Consider the following 25,917-nt stretch of genomic DNA (forward strand, 5'->3'; position numbering starts at 1 on the left):
GAAAAATATTAATTGGTCTCAGACCATGGAAGAGCTCAAAAAGGATTTGGAAAATCAAGTAAGATAAGTAGAGGAAAAATTGGGAAGGTAAACGAGAGTGATGCAAGAAAATCATAAGAGTCAACAACTTGGTGAAGTAGGCACAAAAATATACTGAAGAAAATAGTGCCTTAAAAAGTAGAATTGGCCAATTGGAAAAGGAGGTCCAAATGGTCACTGAAGAAAATAATTGCTTAAAACTTAGAATGGAGCAAATGGAAGCTAATGACTTTATGAGAAACCAAGAGGCAATTAAACAAAACCAAAAGAATGAAAAAATACAGAAGTCGGCAAAGTCAAAGAGCCTACATCAAAAGCCTCCAAGAAAAATATGAATTGATCTCAGGCCATGGAAGAGCTGAAAAAGGATTTGGAAAACCAGGTAAGAGAAGTAGAGGAAAAATTGGGAAGAGAAATGAGAGTGATGTAAGAAAATCATGAAAAACAAGTCAACAACTTACTAAAGGAGACCCCCCAAAAAATACTGAAGAAAATAACACCTTAAAAAAGAATGAAAAAGTAGAAGACACCATGAAATATTTCATTGGAAAAACAACTGACCCGGAAAATAGATCCAGAAGAGATAATTTAAAAATGATTGGACTACCTGAAAGCCATGATCAAAAAAAGAGGCTAGACATTATCTTTCAAGAAATTATCAGGGAAAACTACCCTGCTATTCTAGAACCAAAAGGCAAAACAGAAATTGAAAGAATCCATCGATCACCTCCTGAACAAGATCCCAAAATGAAAGCTGCCAAGAATATTATAGCCAAATTCCAGAGGTCCCAGATCAAGGAGAAAATATTGCAAGCAACCAGAAAGAAACAATTCAAGTACTGTGGAGCCATATTCAGGATAACACAAGATTTAGCAGCTTCTACATTAAAGGATCAGAGGGCTTACAGTATGATATTCCAGAGGACAAAGGATCTAGGATTACAACTGAGAATCACCTACCTAGCAAAACTGAGTATAATTCCTTCAGGAGGAAAAATGGGAATTCAATGAAATAGAGGACTTTAAAGCATTCTTGATGAAAAGACCAGAGCTGAATAGAAAATTTGACTTTGAAAAACAAGACTCAAGAGAAGCATAAAAAGTAAACAGGGAAATCAAAAGGGACTTAATAAGGTTAAACTGTTTACATTTCTACATGGGAAGAAGATAATTGTAACTCATAAGACCTTTCTCATTATTAGGGTAGTTAGAAGGATTATATATAGACAGAGGGCACAGGTGTGAGTTGAATATGAAGGGGTGATATCTAAAAAAATAAAATCAAGGGGTGAGAGAGAGAGAGGAATGTACTGGGAGAAAGAGAAAGGGAGAGGTAGAATGGGGTAAATTATCTCACATAAAAATGGCAAGATAAAGCTTTTACACTGGAGGGGAAGAAGGGGGACGTGAGGGGAGGTGAGTGAACCTAACTTTCATCAGAATTGACTCAAAGAGGGAATAACCTACACAGGCAATTGGGCATAGAAATCTATCTTACCCTACAGGAAATTAGAAGGGGAAGGTAATAAGAGAAGAGAGGGGGTGATAGAGGGGAGGGCAGACTGAGGGAAGGGGTAGTCAGAAGCAAACCACTTTTGAGGAGTAACAGGGTGAAAGGAGAGAGAAAATAGAATAAATGGGGTCAGGGAAATAGGATGGAGGGAAAATTCAGTTAGCAATAGTAACTGTGAAAAAAAATTTGAAGCAAGTTTCTCTGATAAAGGCCTCATTTCTCTAACATATAGGGAACTGTGTCAAATTTATAAAAATAAGAGCCATTCCCTAATTTATAAGTGATCAAAAGATATAATCAGTTTTCAGATTAAGTAATCAAAGCTGTCTATAGATATATGAAAAATATTCTAACTCACTATTGATTGGAGAAATGCAAGTTAGAACAATTCTGAGGTACCACCTCACACCTATTAGATTGACTAATAGGACAGAAAAGGTAAATGACAAATATTGGAGGGGATGTGGCAAAAATGAGACATTAATGCACTGTTGGTGGAGTTGTGACCTGATTCGACCATTCTGTAGAGCAATTTGGAACTATGCCCAAAGGGCTATAAAGTCTTGCATACCCTTTGACCTAGAAATACCACTACTAGGTCTGTATCCCAAAAGAGATCAAAAACAAAAAGGAAAAGGACCTATATGTACAAAAATATTTATAGCAGCTCTTTTCTGGGGGTAAAGAATTAGAAATTGAGGGGATGCCCATCAATTGGGGAATGACTGAACAAATTGTGGTATATAATTATGATGGAATACTGTTGTATTATAAGAAATAATGAGCAGGATGCTCTCAGAAAAACCTCGAGACTCTTGCATGGGTTGATGCAAGGTGAAATATGTTGTGCATAAAGTAATAGCATTATTGTAGGATGATCAACTGTGAATGACTTAGCTATTCTCAGCAATATAGTGATCCAAGACAGCTCTGAAGGGCTTATGATGAAAAATGCTATACACCTGCAGAGAAATAACTGATGGTGTCTGAATGCAGAGTGAAGAATAATTTTTTCCAATTTATTTTTCTTGAGTTTTTTTCCTGTGTTTTCTTTCACAGTATGGCTACTATGGATATATTTTCCATGACGACACATGTATAACCTGTATTGAAATGCTTGCTTTCTCAATGAGGATGGATGGGGAGGGAAGAAGGGAGACTATTTGAACCCCAAGTTTTAAAGACCAATGTTAGAAATTGTTTTTATATGTGCCTGGGGAAATATTAAATACAAAATACATAAATAAACAAAAAAGAAATGCTAGTTGACTGACCCATTTCTTCCAAGCATCCTATCACATCCTGGTCTCTCTCTGACTTTTCTACATCTATGAGCAATTAATTGCTTTATTGGCCTTCTTTCTTATTGCCTTTCTTTTTGACTGCCTAGTCTTTGTGATAGAAACTGAGAATTAGTTCTCTGTTAAAAATAATAATAATTGGCAGTTAGGTGGCACAGAAGATAGAGTGCCAGACCTCTATTCAGGAAAACTTCAAATCTGGCTTCAGACACTTCCTAGCTCTGTGACCCTGGGCACATTTAACCCTATTTGCTACAATTTCCTCATCTCTAAAATGATCTGGAGAAGGAAAGGACAAGCCACTCCAGTATCTTTGTCAAGAAAACCCCCAAGAGATCACAAAGTGTCAGACACAACTGAAATGCCTGAACAAAACATAATTATCATAGAACTACCAAATTTCAACATTAAAAGGCCCTCAGTGACCATTTAGTTCAACCTACATATGAATGAAAATCTTCATTACAACCTACCTGACAAGCTATCATCTAGTTTTTACTTAAAATTTTCTAGTGAGGGGTTACCCCCTTACCTGACAAGGCATCCCATTTTCTTTTGGATAGCTGTAATGGTTAGGAAGTGTTGTTTTAGGTAACATTACATGTCACTATGGAGCCCTGGGACCCTCCTGCTCTTAGTGATTCAGACATCTCAGGTACTGGGCAAAAAACAGGTTAACCTTGTAGTCTGATGGGGCAAGGTTAAAAGCACAGAGTTCATATCAATTCTGCCCTTGGGCGTTTTTGTTATGAAACATATGAATGACTAATGGTTATTCCCTCAGTTGGAGAAAGGTAGTCTCTAATAATAGGTTAGAGGTTGAGAAGCGCTGTCTTCATTCTCCTACTTCCCACTTAGTGCAGTGCCTGGCACAAAGTAAGTGCTTAATAAATGTTCATCGACTGATTGTCTGTCTCATGTGATATTATATATGCATAGATTGACCACAGAAAGTAATGAGAAAGAAAACTAGTCCTGTAACATAATTTATAGTAGAATTAAGAAACAAGCTTAGAAAGGGATGGCACTTGGACTCAACCACAGTGTTGGAGATCAGGAATAGTTCAGTTTCTGATTGGCTGCTATTGATCAGAGCAGTGTTCATTTCTTTAGTCATTCCACATCATCTTGTTTTGGTTGACTGTGATGTGGGAAGAGAAAACAACATTTTAAACTGCTGTTCAAAACTGCCCCAACAGCCCCAGCTGTGCACCAACACATCTGCAGCTGCTCATGGCTGGCCATGGCTGCTCCTACCACAGTGGTTCTTCTTGGCTAGGTATATGGGCTCCAAATGATCAACCATAGTATGTTTGGTGAGGGTCTAAACTACTGCCCTCATAAGATCCTCAGCACAGCACAGCTCTGTCCCACCCATCAATGGTACCCTTAAAAATGTAATTAAACAATTATGTGAAGTGGAGATTTACATTTTTTTTTAAGCCTTTCACCTCTTGCTTCTAGACCTACTCTTCTGGGATTAAGAAGAATATTTCCTGTCCCGGAGTGGGAACTTAATAAATATTTATTGACTTGACTCTTCCACAGAATACATTTCATATACTGGAAGACAGCTGCCATCTTTTTTATGCTGGTTAAACATCTCAGGTTTTTTCATTTATCTTCATATTGCATCAACTCCATCCTGTTTCACTTCCTTCTTATTTTATCACTCCTATCATCTTTGTTGTTTAATCAAACTTTTAAGTGTATCACAAGTTATTTTTATGGGGCATGATTTGAGACACAAAATTTGGGGCTGTTGGCCAGGGACAGAATACATTTCATGAAATCTGAGAAAAGTGTATCCAGTTCATCAGCAGCCTTTCTAAAATGTGACAGTCAAGCCTGACCACAACATTATAGATGTGGCCTCACCATGTCAGAGTACGATTGAATAAATCACTTCTTTAGTCCTAAGAGTTATTCTCTTAATGCAACCTATGATTGTAGATATTTTATATTTTCTTAGGTTATTAATTTTTTGCTTTGTTCTAATATTTCTTTTTATTTTGAAGTTATTGAGTTCCGATATCTCCCTTGTATATTTTCAGAGTATCTCCCATTTTCATAAGATTTTCCGTGTGTCCTAAGTTATTTATTCTCTCTCTAACCTTTTCTTCCATCTTTCTTATTTCGTTATTTAACTCTTTCTTCATTTCTTCCAAGGTAGTCTTATAGTTCTAGTTGCCAAGCCACTATTTTCTCTGAGGCTTTACTTGAACTCGATATGGAGTTACTTTCGTTCTGGGTGTAACCTCTTGGGTTTCTCTCAATTTTTAGCGTGTGACGTTTTCTTCTGTTTACCCATATCTCTAAAGCCAGTTTCTCATTTGGGATTTTGTGCTTGTGTTGGACTCTTTTCCCTCCTGTACTTCTGGATAAGGAGCTAAATCCTGTTTGGTCAATCCCTTCTTTTGCTAGAATGCTGCTGGCTCTGCTGTAGAGACTGCGACTCCAATGGGCTGGCCATGTTGTTCGAATGCCAAATGTACAGTCTCCTAAGAGACTATTTTATGGACAACTCATGTAGGGCAAGTGTTCACATGATGGTCAGAAGAAGTGATACAAGGATACTCTTAAGGTCTCTCTTAAGAACTTTGTAATCGATTGTGTGACATGGGAGATACTGGCACAGGACCGCCCAGCATGGCATGGTGTTGTGCTCTATGAACAAAGCAGACTTTAAATAGTTAAAAAGAGATGTGAGATTCATAAATTTAGAGAATCCACCCAAAATGTTCACATGGACTATTTGTGCCTGATCTGTGGAAAAGCATTCAAGCTCATATTGGTTTGATCAGTCATAGTTGGACAGATTGTAACTTGATTCTAACCTAGTGGTGTCGTGTTGGTCCTCTTTGAGAACAGAGGACAACAACCAACCAACCAGCTGCCTCTGCTGTTCAGGAGAAGGTAGCTAAGATAAATTCTGACCCTTTACAGAGATCTTTGGCTTCTAGTTCAGTCTTTAGGTGTTTCACTCAGGCCTTGGTTTCAGCCCTGTCTCTGTCTCTTCCTTAGACAGGAGGTGGTTCCATCCCCTTGCTTTGGCCCTGACAGGCCTCAATTGGATGTTCTTGATTGTTCTGGAAGCAGGTCTGCAAAAAGACCCTAGATATTTTCCCTGAAATTCTAGGGCACTATGTCTCCCGGGTACCAGTCTATCTGTGCCCCCTGCTGTGCTTTGTCACAGGGTATCTAAGATTTGCATTGTCTGGATGTTGTATTGGCTATGTTTTCTGCAATGGCTACAGCTGAATTGCCTGGGTACTATGGCTTTTCCATCCCCCAGTTCTGCAGGCTTCTGAAAGTCTTCTTGTGTAGTATTAAACCATAAGGAGTGGCTGAGAACCATTTCTCTCTCTTTCAAAAAAAAATCATTCCTTCTCGTACAGTTTTCAGACTTTGGTAGTGTATTTGCAGAAGATCTGGGCTCCTTTACGTCCTTTAATGCCATTGTCAACCTGAGATCAATGCAGCCTAAGACTGCTTTGGACATCTCAGCTGGCCCTGTTGACTCAAATTGAGTTTTTAGTCCATTAACCTTTCCCTTCAACCCATGTCTTTATCAGATGAAGTGCTGTCTTTGCTTCCCCTATCTTATACTCTGTCTAATTTTTTGAAACCAAGGAAAAGATTTTGTTTATTTCTATTAAACTCCATCTTATTAGATTTGGCCCAATGTTCCAGACTGTCAAGATGTTTTTGAATTCTGACTCTGTTATCCTTCCATAGTTTGTATTACCTATAAATCTGATAAGTATACAATCTTTGCCTTTATCCAAGTCATTGATAAAAATGCTAAACAATACAGGGCCAAACACAAATCCTTGGGTCATTCCACCTCCTTCCAAGTTTATATTAAAGTATAAATGACCATCCTTTGGGTCTGACTATTTGAATCTATTTAATTATACTATCCTCTAGTCAACATTTCTCCATCTTTTTATATAAGAATAGCACAAGAGATTTAAAAAAAAATTACTAAAATCGAGGTAAACTATATCTATGGCATTCTTCAGATCCAACAGTTTAGTAATCCTGGCTTCACTATCTTCAAGTCCCATCTAAAACCCTGCCTTCAAGAGGAAGCTTTTCCTAATGCTATCGACATCTCTTTGTGGACTACTTCCATTTTATCCAGAATGTATCGTGTTTTTACATATTTATTTGCGTGTTGTGTTCCCCATTAGACTGTGAGTTTCTTGGGTTTCTTTTGCCTTTCTTTCTATCTCCAGCATTTAGCCTAGCATCTGGCACACAGTAAGTGCTTAATAAATGTTTATTAATTGACCAACTGAAATAAAATTATGCTAGTATGACCTGTTCTTGATGAAGCCATAATGGCTCTTGATGATCACTTCTTACCTTTCTAGATTCCTTTAATATGAAACACTCTTAAATTTCACTAGAATTTGGAATCATTGAGCTATAACTCGCAGGCTCCGTTGGCTTCCAATAAAAATTGTGGCATGTAAAAGATAGATGCATGCCTCCAATTACATGATATCCTTGCAATATTATAACTGATTCCTTTAAGATCAAAGTCCTAACAGCATTAATCATAAAGCAAGATTCCCTTTCTTTTTTCACTCATATGGTCTCTGTTATCTAGCCAAACTTTTAAATCAATTATAGCAGACTTTATGGGCCCTGGTTTAAGATACAAGAATTATGGGCTCTTGGCCACGGACAGAGTGCCTCTCATGAGACCCAGAAAGAATGCATTTTACTGGAGACTTGCTGATCTCATCTAGAAGACTTTAAACTGACACGAAGAGGTAGAGAAGAAAGTGACCATGTATAACTGGTAAATTGAATACCATAGAGATGATGATAGGGAAATAGGACTTAGAGATGAAAGTCATTTTAGAGATGATCCAGTCCAACTCCCTCAATCGCAGGCAAAGAAATTGAGGTCTATAGGGGTGATGTGACATTCCTAAAGTTATACAGGGTATAAGCAGCATAAAAAGGATATGAGCCCAAATTCTCTGACTCTACATCCAGTAATAATAGTAATAACAAATACCTAGAATTTATGAAGTATTTTAAGGTTCACAAAATACTTTACATCTGTTAACTTATTTGATTATCAATCCCAGGAGGAAGGTGACATAATTATCTCCATTTTACTTATGTGGAAATGGAGGCATACAGGTATTAAGTGACTTGTTCAGGGTCATACAGTTAGTAAGTATCAGAGGTTGGATGTGAGTTTCTTGAAAGCAAGAATGTCTTTGGCTTTTCTTTGTATCCCCAGTATTTAGCACAGTGCTTCACACATAATAGATGCTTATAAAATGACTGAATGAGTCACTGATGTCAGGTCCACCACTATATCCATTTTGCTGTCAAACTGCCAGTGCTGTGCCAGCACCCTTGGTGCTATACCATATCTTCCTCTGCTAGGCTATGTGCCAGCAGTTATGACACATGAAGTTGCCATGGCAGGTGAAAATACCCTGTAATCTCAGGACATAGTTATAGGGAAAATGGGTTGTAATCTTACTCATGGCCTTAGTTATTTTTATAAAGCATATCAGTAGCTAGTAAATGTTAGCACAAGTAAGTAAAATGACCTCATAGATGTCATTGACCCTTGACAAGATACACTCATAACTGGAGAATGGCAATGGAAGGGCACAAGCTTGTTCAAAAACAATAACTGATTGGGGCAATGAAGACAGAGAGAGAGAACAAGAGAGAGAGAGAGAGAGAGAGAGAGAGAGAGAGAGAGAGAGCACAATATGAAAAAGCCATGTATCCAAGAGGTAAACATCATTTTGGTGGATAAAAACAAGGGAAAAAAGAAGTGATGATAAGTATATATAGATCATTAAACACAGTGGAGGGAAGGATTATCAACTTCTAATACAGACTATAAAGATGACAGAGGAAGTATTTAGTTTTGATGAGGGATTCAAGTATCTGGTGCCTTAATAGAAACAGACCAAAGGAGAAGTTCCTAACTTGTCTTGTTGATAATTTTACCTTTATGATATAGAAGAATTGATATGGTATAGAGTACCTTTCTACTTCCTACTTTAGGGAGATGCAACACAAGAGTCAAAACCTAAGTCATAAGCAAGTTTTCCATAGGACTCTGGAAGAGGGGACATAACAAGCCAAAGAGTGTGAGAAAAGAAAACCTAACTCTTGTTAGAGGCCAGGCGTTCTTAGGACTAGAGCTGGTTCCATCACTGAATGCTTGTAAGAGGGCTGTCTTTGAGAAGAGGCAGAGGAAGATTGCACCTGTTTTCCTGGGCTGAGCGGTGTTAGATAGATTTAGACTAACATCCTACACCACATACCATAATCATCTCAAAATGGATACACAACCTGAATGTAAATGGTCACTTCACAAAAAAATGGAAATCTAAAGAGAAGCCAGCATAGCCTGGTGGATAGAGGACTACTCTTGGAAATAGGAAGACCTGTGATCACGTTGCACCTTTGACTGCTTATGATGCCCTTAGTGAGTCTCTTAACCTCTCAGTGCTCTAGGTAATTCTATGACAATAAATTACAGAAAAGTGCCAACCAGACTTGGCAAAGGGAATTTCCTCCTTCAGGAGTTCCCTATACCAATGAAATAAAGTCTCTATCCATAGAGGAGAACTACAAGAGATACTTTTCCCAAATATGGATGAGAAGAGAATACTTACCTAATCAAATGATACAGGAAATCCTAAAGGACAAAATAGACAATTTTGACAACATAAAATTAAAGATATTTTGTATAGATAAAATCAGCGAAGATAGAATAAGGAGAAAAACCATAAAGTAGGAAAATGTTTTCATCTTATATTAGATAAAAATTTGATATCCAAGATATGTAAGGAATTGATAATAGTTAACACCAAAGTCATTCCTCAATACAAGGATATAAAGTTTTCACAAGCTTGAGCTATAAATGGCCACTGGCAAACAGGTTTCAAATCACTTATAGCAAGAGAAAGGCAAATTAAGCAACTATCAATTTCACCTTACTCACACTCTGCAAACTGACAGAGGTCCCAAAAGTGGGAACAATCAATACTGGAAAGGCTGTAGGAAGACAGGCACAGTAACACAGGTGGAACTGTGATTTGACCATTTTGGTTACCTATTTTCAGTTATGCAAGAAAATTGAATAAATGGCCTAGATCTTTCACCTAGTGATCCCACTACTGAGAATATATTCCCAAGTCAGAGACAAAGGTTCTGGTGAGATTTCAACAGAAGCTAGAGGTTTTAAGTGACAAAAAAATAGAGACATTGCAGTGTAAAGGAAAAAGTCTTCAGATCTAAAATGAACATTCCACCTGTTGGAAGGGGTCTGTTGCTGGAATAGCTCAATTACATATGAAGAAATAATGCTCATAAGTTGTATTCCTACCTTTGTTCGTAGCCAACTATCTGGCCTAGGCCCCAAAGGAATTTTGGTGATTGTAACATCAGTTACAATTGGAACTGAATTGGAATTGATCACCATAGTACTAAGGTAGATGAACTTACAGAAGAAACTGGCTTTGAACCAGGAAGAAGTGTCCACAGAGATGATAGATCTAAGGGATATATCTATAGGTGACAAACTTCAGAACCAAGACTCTGAGTGAGTCAAAGAGGAGATTCTTCTGTTAATGCTAAAATAAGAGTTGTTGCCTTAGCTAAAAGCCAGAGTAGGGCTCTAGTTGAAAATACCACTGTAATACTTTAGCTGACAAGAGCACAGTACTACCCAGCCAAGCCTAGAACTGAAGGTGGTGAAAGACTACAGGTGCTCTTTGAAGATCAAGCCCAAGGAGCCAGTGGACCAATTCATCTGCAAAGACCCATGTCCCAAGATGAGTTTAATGGCCAAGAAAATTGCCTAGCCCAGACCAACCGAAGCTGCCTTGGCCAAATGACTTCCCTGGCTCAGGCTGAGTAATTTGGGCCATCTTAGCAAGAGCCAAGGCCAGGGAGGAATGAGCTAAGCAGTTGCACTACCTGCTTGAGCCAGCAAGTAGAGGATTGACTTATCTATAGGAAACACTTTGCCCTACACTGAGTAAGCCCAGTTGAGTAATTTATAGATCATTGAAACCACACCCACAGGGAGCTTCTAGATCTAGGGCAATTTTCAGACAAAAAAAAAAGAGAACAATGTGGGATTGTAGGTTTAAAGTTATGAGTTGCCTTGGCCACATGTCTTGCCTATAAGCATGCCTGGGTCTCATTACACTTTCAATTTGTGCCCATTCTTCCTTTCCCCTAGACTCCCATGAATGTTTTGTGTATTTATGGGAAAGTAAACTTCTAGTTTAGAGAAAGTGATCACAGAGGGGAGCTTTTAGAGAGACAGTGGAAGATTTGTGTGAATTGATATGGAGTAAAATAAGAAGTACCAAAAATAATATAGATAATAACAGTGACAACATGAATGAAAAGATCAGCAAAATAAGCTGAACTCTTCAGTGGCAGGAAACAGATATCTACCATAGAGAGTCAGGGAAGACTCTCTATGAAGATGGAATGTTGCATGCATTGTCAGATGTGGTCATTATCAGATATTTTTGCTTAATTTTTCCCCATTATAATGGAGAGTCAGTGGGGGAAGTTCCTTCCCACCCCCAATAACTGTAATGTATAAATGAAAAACATTTAAAGTTTTAAAAAAGGAACATAAATATTTATGTTTCTCAGTAAAATATCCCAGTAAAAATATTGATTCTTCCTGCACCATCTCCCCAGATTGATATGAAAAGCAGTTTTAAATAGGAACAGGGAGGCAGAGTATCCCAACATTATATTTCTTTTAAGTTTGTATATTTGGGATGGTGTATGTTTTCATGGCTGTGATACATTAACAACCCTCAGATCTTTCAGCTCATTTATTTAATTGGCTTTTTTTTTGTATCCCCAGCACTTAGCAAGTGAAAACTTAATAAATATTTATTAATTGATTCTTCCACCTTTGCTATTTTGACTATATCCTGCTAAGAATTTCCATTCTTCACCGCTATAGAAGAACGGCAGTTAAAATTTAGGGCAATTTGCTAAAGACAAAACATATACAGAAGGGAGGTATTTATTTACTTTACTGATTTAATTCAGTAAGCATTCAACTAATGTAACAAGGTGCTATTCTTTAGTAGTTTTCCCCCTTAAATTACAAACTTGCAATTCTATTTAATTTTGGTTTTCTCTTATCTGATACAAATACACCCAAGGTAAATATTCAGAGCACTTTATCTGTAAGTTGAACTCAAGTGAATTTCTGAAATATCCTCAAGATTAGAATTTTTTTGAAAATTAAGTAATAAGAATTCAGCTCAAATAAAATAGTTTATTGAATTAGACTATGATTTTACAGATGAACCGAACTTTATTTAATTAGCTTTTATTTTTCTGAAATTTTAAAAATGCCATTGCAGGGAAATAGAATATCATGATGATGAAAACACGAGTGTCTTAACTCTTTAAAATATTTAAATTTTCAAACTTGAGTAAAAATATAAAAAAAACTATCAAAAAAGCTCCAAGAATGAACCAAAATGATACATTTTAAAATACTTTAAGTTAAGAAAGATAACACTGCATAGCATAGTATTTTCTCCTTGATAATGCATACTAAATCAGATTCAGTGTGCTTTCTTCAATTTCTAGGCTACCATAATTGTACTTATTGCTGCCACCTGCTGGTGGTTATGAGAATTTTATCTCTATTCTCAGTTTCTTTTCACTGGAATGTTTCTTTCCTTGGGAAAGAGCTATAGAATGTTGAAGCTGGAAGGGATCTTGGGAATCACCTAGTATAACAGTTTGATTTTTATGATGTGGAAAACTTGAAGCTCAGAGAGGTTAATATCTTGCTCAAGGTCACAAAATGAATTTATGGAAGAATGGTGAAGAGAATCTAGGTCCCCTAACTCCCAGTCTCTCTGCTTCATATTCTTAATAATAACTGTCATTTATACAGCACTTACTGTGTGCTAGGCACTTTATGAATATTATCTCCTTTGATCATCGCAACAGTCTTGGAGGTAGGTGCTACTTTTATGTCAATTCTACAGATGGGGAAACTGAGACAAAAGAGGTTGAAGTGACTTGTCCAGGGTCACACAGCTACTAAGTGTCTGAGACCAGATTTGAACTCAAGTCTTCCTGATTCCAGGTCCCACACTCCATAATTGCACCACCCAGCTGCTTCTGAATTCATTAATTAAGTATGCACTCTAACACAACACATGTCCTTGCTATAACAATTGTTATTGCATTAGAATGCACTACCTACAAAATTCAAAATTTGATGATTATTTTACTTAAAGAACAATTGATTGGATAGAATCAGAAAACACTGCGTTCTCCTTATGATAGTTTATGTGAAAGTGACAATAATAGTTGTAGTAGATACAATGTTTCAGGGTTTGTCAAGAAAGTCATGTGGGTACTTTCATTTGATCTTTATAACAACCCTGTGCTTTTCTTATGTTTCTTTTTACGGTTCTGGAACCGGAGGCTCAGAGAGGATAAATCCTTTGCCTAGAGTCTTATAGCTAGTAAGTATATGAGGCACCATTCAAACTCAAGACTTTCTTACTCCAAGTTCATCCTGTTATTTACTAGGCCATGCAGCTGCTCTGAGTTGGAGGTCAGACATATATGGATCACAAACTTTTGGAATTATCCGTGTTCATTCACAAGAACATTCAGTTATTCATTCCACATCTTCTCTGTTCCTTACATGTCCCAACTATTCCCCAAACTGGCAGGAAAACTACCTCCTCTTCTATTTTACTGAGAAGATCAAGATTCCTTGCCCCTGCTCTCCCAGGAATGATATCTTTATTTCTATATCTGTTTCCTCTCCCTTCTCCTTATCCTGGAGGAAGAGAAATTGCTCATCCAAAGCTAACTTCTCTATTTTCTCTGCGACTTTCAGTTTCATCTTCAGCCTTTTAGCCTTTCAGTTTTGTTTTGGTAAGGAACCCATTTCACTAGCGTATGGAGATTTCATCGGCGTACAGAATTCCCTCCACTAATACAGGCCGACAACTTCTGCAACTTAGAATATTTACAGAGTTCCCTAGGGCATTGAGAAGTTAAACTCAGAATGTTTCAGGTAGAGGAAAGTATATTAGAAAGTAATTACAGTTATTATGGCAACAACATTCTGTATTAGAGTACATACTTAACTAATGAATTCAGCAGCGCTAAAAACTTAAGGGACTTGTCCAAGGTCACCCAGGCCGGGGTGTGTCTAAGGCTGAGCGCGGGGCTTCTTGGAGCTGAGGCCGGCTCTCTTTCTACTACTCCATCCTTGTCATCAACTCTGCTTAATCCCTTTCATTTCCGTCTTAAGTCTCCCTGCCTTTACCAGTTCCATCTTCTCAGCCTTCAAATACGCGCGGATTTGTCCTTTAACAAACAAAACAGAATGAAACCTTCGTCTTCACCCGGATTTTCCCTTTGGTGATTGTCTTCTCTGCTTTTCATTGCCGTAGTTGAGGAACATGTAGTTTACACTTGTTTCCATTTTCTTATTTGTTCTTAACCCCCGGCCAATGGCTTTTGCCCCACTCCGCTCTGCTCCGGGACATAGAATATCCCCGGTATTGTTTCTACATTCAATCACTTTGATTTCTGTACAATGTTGAATACTGTTGACCACTCCTTCCTTAAAAACGTTTCCTTCTTTGATTCCTCAGAAGCCATATTAACTAGATCCTCATACCATTCCTTCTTTTTCTTCTTTTCTGCATCTTTTGTCCTTCCGCACATAAAATGTGGTCATTTCCTAAAGATGTGTTCTCAACCCTTTATGCTTCTCTTTTTAATTCTCTCTCTCTCTCTCCCCCCCCCCCCCCCCTCTCTCTCTCTCTTCTTTCTCTCTCCTTCTTCCCTCCCTTCACCTTCCCCCTCTCATCTTGATTATTTAATAATCTCTTCATTCCAGCTGATTCTCAAATTTTCAAAATCCGGATCTCCAAGTCTTGATCTCTCTTAAACTCTAGTTTGGAATTCCTACTGTTTACTGGATATTGTGCATTTGTATTTGGATGTTGGTCATCTCCTGAAGCACCCAGTATCACCTCTTCACTGACTCAGCTGCCCATCCTAACTTTTCTTTTTCTTTTACTGGTAGCATCATTCTTCTAGTAAAAATGAATAATTTCAAAAGATTTAGACCAGGGGTTCTGCATCCTTTTTCGTCTGTGCAATATGGTCAAGCTTATGGACTTCTCAGATAAATCTGTTTAAATGCATAAAAAATACATAAGATTATAGAGGAAACCATTTGTATTGAAATATGGTTATCAAAATATTTTAAAATTTTAATTAATTATTTTTGGTTTTCCACATTCATTTCCAGAAGATTTTGAGTTCCAAATTTTCTCCCCATCTCAAAATATTTTTAAAATTAAGTTCATGGACACTAGGACAAGAATCCCTAATTTAGAGATAGAACGGATGTCATAGAGGCCATCTGGCCTAATTCTTTCATCCTACCGAAGTGTGTACTAGATCCTGAGAGATTAAAGGACTTGGCGAGACTGTGTGCTGTCGGTCAGAAGACCTGGATTTGAATATGGGCTTTGATACCCTCTATCCATGTGTGACTCTAGGCCAGATTCCCTGAACCTCAGTTGCCACATCTGTAATATTAGGGTTAATAATACTTGCATCACCTATTCTTGGATTATTGTTGAAAAAATGTTTTATAAATTTAAAGCACTAAGTAAATGTGAGCTATTATCACACAGTCACATAGGTAGTAAATAGCAGAGAAAGGATTAAAATGTGGGTTCTTTAGACCCAAAATTTGGTGTTCTTTTCTTTACACATTACATGGTCGCCTCTCTGAAAATGAGTCATATTTGATTCTTTTCTCTCACTTGCCCTATGTCTAACCCATTTCATTCCAACGAACATTTTAAATGTTCTTATTGTGTGGCCAGCAAGTGCTAGGATGCAGAGGTTACGAAGACAAAGATGAAAACTGCCCTTACCCTCATTGAGCTTACAGTCTATTGGAGGGATTCAAAAACATAAGTATATAAATGTTAATTTTAGGAGAAAAGAGTGAGTACAATCAAAATGCTAGAGATCTTTTTCCTTAGTAATGTCTGCCTTTTAATTTCTACTGCAAGTGCCAAAAAGGTCCTAAAATACCTCATGCATGAGGTAATGCATACTCCTTCCTATTAGGTGGTTCCAAAATGTCTTGTATGTATTTCATTTTAATTTACATTTTTAAGGAATATTTTTTCTTTTTAATTTAATTTTTAAAATTTATTTTAAAAAGTTATCAGGTATCTATTTTTTTCTCCCTGACTCCCCTTCCATCCACCAACTGAGAAAAGCAATAAGACTCCTAACAAATAAGCATAGTCAAGTAGGACAAATTTCCATGCTGGTGACATCCAAAATGTATATCTCATTCTACATATTAATCTATTACCTCTCTGTCAAGGGTTGGGTAGCATTCTTCGTCATCAGTCCTCTAAAGTTATGTTTGATCATGGTGCTAATTAGAGTTCTTAAATCTTACAAAAATTGTTCATTTTTACATTGGGGTTATTATAGTATAAAATGTTTTCTAGTTCAGCTCATTTCACTCTGCTTCATCTCTTCATTTTTTACAGTCCAATAATATTGCATTACACTCATATCATATGCCATGATTTGTTGTTGGACACTCCATTAGTATCCAGTTCTTTGCTGTTACAAAAAGAACTGCCAACTTTTGTATACAGAAAATATTTTCCTCTTTCTTTGATCTCTTTGAGGTGATAGACTAAGCGTAATATAGATGGGTCAAAGGGTATATACTTTTTAGTAGCTTTTGAGAATAATTCTAAAATGTTTCCCAAATGACCAAACCAATTCACAGCAATGTGCCTGTTTTTCTGCTTGCTAACATTTTCCTTTCTTGTCAACCCTTCCAATCTGATGGGTGGGAGGTGGAATCTCAGAATTGCTTTAATTTGCATTTTTTAGAAAAATATTAGTGATTTGCAGCATTTTTTCAAATGGTTATAAATAACTTGGATTTCTTTCCTGATGCATATGTTCTTTTTAAAAAATATAATTTTATTTATTTCATTAAATATTTCCCAATCATATATAAAATTTTTAACATTCATTTTTAAAATTTTGAGTTCCAAATTTTTGCCTCCCTCCTACCCCTCCTCTATTCTTTGAGAAGAAAATATGCTTATGTTCTAAAACAACAAAAAAGCCCAAATTCCTCAGCATTGCCTCCCAGCCTAGTTTTCCAGCCTTATCTTCCACCATTTCTTTGTGGGAAATTACTGCAGCCAAACTTGCTTACTCCCTCCCCTCTGGACACATCTCTCAACATTATCTAACCTTGGAGTCTTTGTTAATGTTTTCTTCTTGACTGGATTTTTTTTTTTAAAGACTAACCAAAAAATCAGAAACAAATCAATTAACCTTTTTTTTTCACTTATGGAGATTCAATTCAACAAACATTCGCTAAATCTATTGTGTTCAAGGCACTGTGCTAAATACTAGGGAGTAAAGTGACAAAAATGACAAAAGCTGCACACAAAAGCTTCTATTCTACTAGAAAAAATGATTCTACACTAGTATTTTCTTAAGTTAGGTATTGTAGACAAAAATATACTTTTGAGAAATGTTTCAAAAAGTTCAAGCAAATATGTCATGGCTTAGGATAGGGACTGGACCTCTGATTTCATTGATGTAGGGAATGTCCAGTAAAGAATTTCCTCTACAATTTGAGACTGGCACATTTTCTACAGTCTGTAGCCTCAGAGAATTGTTACCTAAACCACTGAGATGTTTTGTCCAGAGAAACAGGAAGTTTGTGTCAGAGCTAGGATCTGAACCTAGGTAGTCCTTATTCTGAGACTAGCTCTCTACCGATTTAGCTACAATGATTTAAATTTATTTAAAGGACAGTCACTTTTTTATTATTATTGCTTTTCTGATATACTAACGATAGAGTTTTTTATGCCCACCATTTTTTTGTTTTATTTTTTTTTTAGCAGCTCTTTCCAGGAATGCTTTCAGAAGCATATCTCCTTGGAATTGCCTACTGGTCTGACAACCACCTCACTTGTCCTCCTAGCGATGAACAGGTTGCTGAGGAAAAGGCAATGGAGATGAACTCTAACATTAGTATCCCCTGTTCATCTGCAGATGAAGCACAAGACACAAGTCTTCGTTGGAGATGCAAGCCTCCTGGAAGTTTTATTTCTTCAATCAGTTCAAGAGAGAACCAACCTAGCAGGAAACAAAAAGTGACAGTGCTGGAATCAAGTCACAGTCCTCTCCTTGAATGGCAAACTTCTGCTGGGGTTGAAGACTGTGGAGACCCCAATGTGGGCAGAGAAACCTATTTGGTTCCTCCTTCCTGTAAAAGTATTTGCAAGAATTATAATGATTTACACATTGCTGGGGGCCAAGTCATGGCCATCAACTTAGCTGCCACAGATTCTACCTTGGAGAGCAGCTTTGAATTTGGCCCACTATTGAAATCTTCAGAAATTCCTTTGCCTATGGAGGAATCTATTTCAACTCAATTGAGTGATTTGCCTTGTAAACCCCTTCAAAGACACTCATCTTACTGGAGAATAACCAGCATCAAGGACAAAAGTATTATGCCGCTTCAGAAGCCTCTTTCCAATGCCATGCTGAATGAATATTTGGAGCAGAAGGTAATGGAGTTGTATAAACAGTATTTCATGGACACTGTATTTCATGACAATTCTCCTATTCAGATTCTGGGCTCAGAGCTCATGACAAGTGTGGATCAAATCAGCCTACAGATATCTCGGGAGAAAAACTTGGAGGCCGTGAAGGCCAAGGATATGGTTATTAACTGCCTCTTACGACTAGTCTCCACTGAAATCAGCACTCCTAGTCTGCATATTTCCCAATACAGCAATGTGAGTTCATGAAAAAGATATCTTGATTCCTCTTACAGTCAAACTCAAAGCTGTATTCTATTTAATTTTTTTTTCTGAAGGAAGAAAACAGGCAGTAGGAGTGTAAGGTTCAAATCATGGAGTGGTTCCATATAATGTGTCTCAAAAATGTGGAATGAAGGACAAAAAGGATGACAGTGAAATGAAGAAAGAACACCAGGAAGGTATAATGAGCTATTGTGAGGAACAAGTGCAACACACAAACAATATAAAAACAATAAAAGAGAAAGTAAAGGTCAAACTTTCTACTATTTCAAGAGAAAGAAAATAATGGTCCAAAGAAAACAAACGAAAAAAATAAGCGTTCTCCATTTCCAAGTTAAAGGATCATCTGTGGATTATTTTATGTTGCCTAAGAATATTTTCTGGTGGGAAGCGGGGTAAGAGAGGGCATTGAGGAGCATAGAAAAGTATAGAAAACTGCTAGTAAGGGAGTAGGTTAACACTGTATTTATGGCAAAGAAAAACCCGGAGAAAAAAAGAAAAGGAAAAAGAAAGAAAAGAAAAGAAAAAAAAAAGCACTCCTGGGCAGGTTCAAATTTTCCAAATTATTAGAATAGGTATATTTATATTTGTGCTTGTGTGTTTTTTCTTTACTTTATCAGGAAATCGCTTAAAGGACCAGTCATCTAGAACATATTTTTTAGATGAAAGGAAATTTCTGTGTTTTTTTTCTCTATATGGATAATTACTTAGGCACAAGTATGTGAGTGTCATGTTCCCACATCTACAAGTCTCTAAAAAAAAAGATAATCAAAAAGTGAAAGAAACTGTGACAATCTGAAATGTCAACTTGACTTGGATAGGCAGATTTGGGGCTAAAATAGTACCCAGAAGTCATCTAAGCTATTTCTCTAATTTCAGAGATGAGGTAACTGAGGCCTGGAGAGGTTCAGAGACTTGGCTAAGGTCACTCACACACAGTGGCAGCATTTGGATTCAAACCCTGACCCTTTGACTTCAGATCCTATATTCTTTCCATGTACCAATAACTGATTCTATTTCTCATTTTTGTACCCCTGAAAGCCTCCAGTGCATGTGCGTGTGCACACGCACACACACACGAGCCAAGAATAGATCTGCCAAACTACTCTTCTTTGTAAAGTTCTAAAATGAAGTGATATCCCAGCTGGTGTCAGCCTTACCCTGTAATATGTAATTGCTAATTTTTTTAAACAAACATACAATTTTGTATAATGACAACGATGCTTTGAATTGAAATCTATGTCTGAGATATTAAATATGGAGTATCTGTAACTTTTCCATGTGCAACAATATTGACTTTGTGTATTTTAATAACAGTTTCAGAACTTTTAGTGACACCGTATGCTCGAAAATCATGTGAGAAGCATTTGTTTTACACACACAACTCTCCTTTTGAGGAGAGCTTTGCAAGAGCTGTGGTTTATTTTATAGTGTACCAGAAAACAGTCAGTGTAGTTAAGGATGTTGAGGGATCAGACCTCCTAGCGAGAAATATTTATAAAGCTATTTGAAAAAAATCTAAAGCATGATTGTCAAGTCACCTGACAGCTACATAAAACAAATTGTAATGTTGAACAAAATTCACTTAAAATTGCACTTCCCTAGTGGGAGCCACAGAGTTGGGTCTGGTGACCCTGCAACAGTAATGTCAAATAGTCTTGTCTTAAGTTCAGGGGAGTACATATCAAGGCTACTTCAAGAAAGTGAAGAGAAACCTATAAAAGATACTCGGGCATCTATATGATATTCCTGGCTCCCTGGTTGATCCAAGGCAACCTGGCTCAAATTCTGAACTATCATTAGGAAGTCATGTTCATCTCAGGGACTTCTGGGGCAAGTAACTTAAGAAGAAAGCTGTAACTCTCACATCTGTAAGAATTCTATGGCTAACGCTGAGTTGTATGTAGGTGACTGAGGACATCAAGGAAGGAGAAAATTGCTTGGACAGTCCCTGATGCCTCTGCCACTGCCTCAGGGATGACTTAGAAGAGTGGGGGTAAACATTGTAAATAAAGGACTACAGAACCAAAAGGGAAAAGACATTAAAATCCATAGCAAATGAGGAATCTCCTAATGGACCAAGGGTATTTGGTGATAACTCCCCTAGTATTCTAGCCACTCCAAGGGGTCACCAAAGTGAGAGTCATACGGCTATAATAAAATTTACAAGATACACTACATACTTAAAGGTTTCAGGGACACTGCCATTTTGCTTGTCCCCAACCCGCCCCCCCTGCCATGTCATCCTTTTTTTTTTTTTATACTCAAAGTCCCAACCTTGGAGCAGGTAATTATTCCCTCCCCCCAGCTTCTTAATCTTCCTGGAACAAAACAGTGTTTGTGACTGCAGCAGGGTGGCAACAGTAATATATGGCTGTGGCCCAGTGACAGCTTAGGTAAGGTTGGAAGAGATCATGATCAGGCCACATGATGATGAATTTTTTCAGCCACTAAATTAATCAAGACCCCTATAGTAAGGTGTGGAGAAGCTGGGATCTAAATCAGTGGAAGGAATACTCACATCAGGGAAATAACAGATTGACCCTAAAGTAAATGATTATATAACATATAAAATATATAATATTTTTAAATATATATAGTATATGTACATACACATATATCTAAGTGCTACTTCTAATCTAGCCCCAATCAATCATTCAGTCAATGAATAAAGATTTATTATGAACCAAGTATCTTTGACCCCTCAGTGGGGTCACAAAGAGTCAGAAATGACTGAAACAACTCAACAACAAATGTTATATATATGTATATGATATAAATATTTACACACACATGCATATATACATACATATATGTGTGTGCATAGATAGATATTATCTATGTGAGAGTCTGTCTTTCCACCACCTAGCTGCCCCTCCATCCCACCCCCTGGCGACTCTGAGGCTAGGCTCGCTCCCTATCGATGACAGCTATCTGAATAATTATGCACCAACAATGTCAAATATCCTAAGTGTGCAAAGAAGATGTTAAAGACCTACCCTCAGGAAAGGTATATATTTTGAGTTTATTTAGTAATTGTGATTAGTCAAAAATCAAACAAATAAACAGCAAGCATTTATCACTCATCTCTTATGTGCTAGACCCTGGGGACACAACGAACAAAATAAAAATAGCTCCTGCCCTCAAGGAGTTTAAACTCAATTACGGAAAACAACATGCACATACCTAAGTATATATGGAAAGTATGTGGAGTGAATTTAGAAAGTAATTTTTTTATTACTAGCACCAGCAGTTAGGGGGATCAGGAAAGGCCTTAAGTAAGAGGTAGTACTTGAGGCTGGAGATTTAAGAAGTGGAGGTGAGAAGGGTGTAATTAGCAGTGAGCCACTGATGTTCCATTCTTGTGAAGAATAGCATAGGTATTCTAGAGGCATCTAAGATAATAGATCTAGAATCAGAAGTGACTTCAAAGGTCATCTTGTTTAAGGTCCTCATTTTGTAGGTAAAGACATTGAGACCTGGAGACTTACTCAAGATTATGCAACTAATAAATGACAGACCCGAGCTGCAAAAGCAAATCTCACTCTGAATCTAGAGCTGTTTCCACTGTAATATTCTGCCCCTATGGATGGGATTAGTATAGTTTGTAGTCCCTATACCAATATCAAAGTTGTGATCTCTCACAAGAGCTCTCTGTCTAGCCAGTTCCATTTGAAATAGGATTTGGTTTTAAATAATTAATTTAGAGTTGTGCCACATAACTTTTCATGCAAACACCTGCTGCATAAATCAGACCCGCACAACTTGGCAGTAGGTAGGGGCCAAAATTTTAAAAGGCTAAACTTCTTCAGGCCACAGATACATTTTTAAGCAACTCGCTTTCCAAATAAAGGTATAATTAATGATTAAACTATTTTGCAAATAAATCATATTTTTTAAAAAAGTTAATTTCAGTTAATTTCAATTAATTACACATATTGCTTAAGATTTTTATTTATCATGAAATCAAATTAATATTTAAAAAATTTTGCTAAGCAGTACAACTTTTAAGACATTTTTCAGGTTTCCTTACTGTTTGCATTTAGTTAATGGGATGTATTACACTTCTTGTCAGCAGTCAGTTTATCCTACTCTAGAATCATGTTTGGAATTGACTTCTTTAGAAATTTGAAAACTCACCTTAGGAGCTGCCTCATTTTTTGAGTTTACTTTTTTGAAAAACCATTGCTGCCCATTGAGATTTTTCAACAATTTGGATGCTTTAATCTATTTTTCATTGGTGTCGAATTTGCTTAAGTCAGGATGTTTTGAATTGAAATGGCGACAAAGATTGTATTCCTTCAGAATGGCCATTACTTCTCAGCAGACAAGGCACAATATTTTATCTCTCATGTAAGTAAACAAGTATCTATTTGTCCATTCTGGATAAAACAATACTCTATGTTCTGATTCAACCTTCTGTTTTATCACCCATTTTACAAAGTCATCTCCAAAACTTTAATGTTAGAACCAAAAAATCTCAACAGCAACTGATCATATACAAAGAAATACCAAACTGAGTGTCTGATCTTGGAGAGAGTGCCAGGCACTCAAGTAACCTGGAGCACGCCACACAGTGAGGGAGGGGAAGAAGCCCTTGCATTGTTGCCACTCATTGCATAGAGGGCATCAGCAGCGTTGGCATGTGGTTGCAATCACTTTGTTCCTGTTCAATGCCAGTAATGACCAAAAACAGTGAAAAGATACAACTCTCCCTCCTCTCAGACTAAAAGATGGCTGGTTGCCTCAGGTCATGTGACAAACAGGAGAGAGTAGAAAGCAGCAACCTACCCACCAAGTTATATGATGGGCAAGGGGCACAGACAAAGCACTCATTACATCTTTCTTTTACATTTTCTATATTTTTCATTGGCTGCCTGAAATCCTTTGATGGGCCGCAAGCAGCCCAGGGGCCGTATGTTGTGCAGGCCTGGTATAAATAGAAGTGCATATTTGGATTCCAGAGGACTAATAATGAAACGTATGCCCCACCTTTCTTAAGCATCACTTTGGTGGTGGACCACAGATGTGGAAAGCTACCCACTCTCGCATATTGTTCTTAGTTTGCTTTAACAGTTTCTCTTTCCTATAAAGGAAGATTTTGAGAAGAAAGGGCACTGGAAATTGATAGTAACATAAACAAAGAAGCATTAACAAAATGTTTTTTTTTAAGAAAATAAATTAATTAAGATACATCTTTGCAAAAGTCCACCTAGCCTCTGGTGGTCCAAGTAAAATTTTGGAAATTGGAAAGTTCTTTCACACTCTGGGCAGGGTCAGCAGTTTGTTGTGTGGATTTAATATCAAAGAGTAACGCTCCAGCAAACAGTCCAGTGCATCTTTCCCAACAACTATTCTGAAAAAGATTTCATATAAGCCCAGATGCAGTAGTGATAAGAAATCTAAGGAGACACCATAGAAGTCAACTTTCTTAGTACAAGGTCACAAACTTGAAGTAGGAAACAAGGAAAGAGTGGGAACAGGTGTCACCTGAACCTCATTTTTATTTAACTGGTAAAAGGAGGGTAGAATATACTCACATATACCTAAAAAGTTTGTTGTAGAATTCAGGAGTGGGGAACCTGAGGCCTGCAGGCCACATGCAGCCTCTAGGCCCTTGGGCGCGGCCTTTTGACTGAGTCCAGTCTTTTGACTGAGTCCAAGTCTTACAGAACATTAAGAGGATTTGTTCTGTGAAGTTTGGATTCAGTCAAAGGTCAAAGTACACTGTAGACACAATTTATTCAGCTTCGAAAAAGGAAGGAATAGGGAAAGGGGGAAAGGCTGAGGTGGGAGTGTAATAAAGAAAGGAAAAAATACAAGAGAATAGGGTGTAGGGTAATACACAATGATCATAACTGTGATTGTGAACATGATAAATACCCACAAAATGGCAGAATGGATTATAAAGCAGAATCCAGCAATATGTTGTTTACAGGAAACATAAAGAATAATAGAAGGTTAAAATAAATTGGTAGAGCAAAATCTACTATGACTAAGGTGAATTAAAAAAAGCAAGGGCAGCAATCATGATCTCAGACAAACAACAGCAAAATGAAGGACTTTTGAAGAAAATATTAAAAGTCAACTGGAGACTCACAAACCATTCATATCCAATTTATTGTTAAAGCTTATAATTTGTACCTTGACATCATATCTATTTCAGGTTCCTTTCCTCTTACAGAGTTACTACTTGAGATCTAAAAGCCTTCTTTTAAAAAATTATATTTTTATTTAAAATTTCCCATGAATCCCTCTCTCTTCCTCCTTCCAGAGAGCCATCCCATTTAAGAAATATTTCAAAAGGACGGAAGGAAGAAGAGAAAAGAAAAGCCCACATGATGTACTTCCCACTTCTGCAAATGAAGGAAGGAAGGTGTCTTCTCACGTCACTTCTTCGGAGCCAATTATTTTCTTTGTAATCATGCAACATTAATTTTTTGATGGCTGTTCTTTTCATTTACATTGTTTTTTTTTTTATTTTTTGCAGGGGGGAAAGCAGGGCCATTGGGGTTAAGTGATTTGCCCAAGGCCACACAGCTACACTTACATTGTTGTAGCCATCATGTGTGTTATGTTCTTGGCCCTGTTTACTTCCCTCTGCATTGTTGCATCTACATCATTCTGTGCTTCTGGTACTGATCGATTTCTTCATTTTGCATAATTTTATTTTGTTATAGCCACGTACTGCAATTTCTTTAGCCATTCCCTAATTGATGGTGTAGATACCTACTTTGTTTCCAGTAGTTTGCTGCCACAAATAGGGCTGCTATAAATATGTTGGTACATATAGACTTTCTTTTTATCACTGACCTCTTTGGTATATATGTGTAGGAACAGGATCTGCTTTATTCCTGTATTTACTGGGAAAGATTCTAGTGTGTCACTAATGCATGTGATATTTTTTGTTGGTTTTTCAATTGATACTTATTATGATATTAAGGGTGGCTAGGTGGCGCAGTGGTTAGAGTTCTAGGCCTGGAGTCAGGAAGACTCATCTTCCTGAGTTTGGCCTCAAACACTTACTAGCTGTGTGACCCTGGGAAGCCACTTAACCCTGTTTACCTCACTTTCCTCATCTGTAAAATGAGCTGGAGAAGGAAACGGCAAACCACCCCAGCATCTTTGCCAAGAA

General features: G+C 37.3%; 1 protein-coding gene across 2 annotated transcripts in view; it reads left to right on the plus strand.

Annotated features, from left to right (window-relative positions):
* TASL (TLR adaptor interacting with endolysosomal SLC15A4) overlaps positions 1–20,069 on the plus strand; it is a 30,397-nt gene extending 10,328 nt beyond the window's left edge. The window contains exon 2 of one of the 2 annotated variants that reach the window (XM_036742981.1): positions 17,856–20,069. In XM_036742981.1, coding sequence (XP_036598876.1) covers positions 17,871–18,770 — 900 coding nt within the window. In that variant the 5' untranslated portion in view covers positions 17,856–17,870 and the 3' untranslated portion in view covers positions 18,771–20,069. The remainder of the gene's footprint in view (positions 1–17,855) is intronic. The other variant, XM_036742982.1, reaches the window with a different exon arrangement.
* Positions 20,070–25,917: the final 5,848 nt, after the last annotated feature.

Source organism: Trichosurus vulpecula, chromosome 2 (assembly GCF_011100635.1).
Source record: "Trichosurus vulpecula isolate mTriVul1 chromosome 2, mTriVul1.pri, whole genome shotgun sequence".
NCBI lineage: Eukaryota > Metazoa > Chordata > Mammalia > Diprotodontia > Phalangeridae > Trichosurus > Trichosurus vulpecula.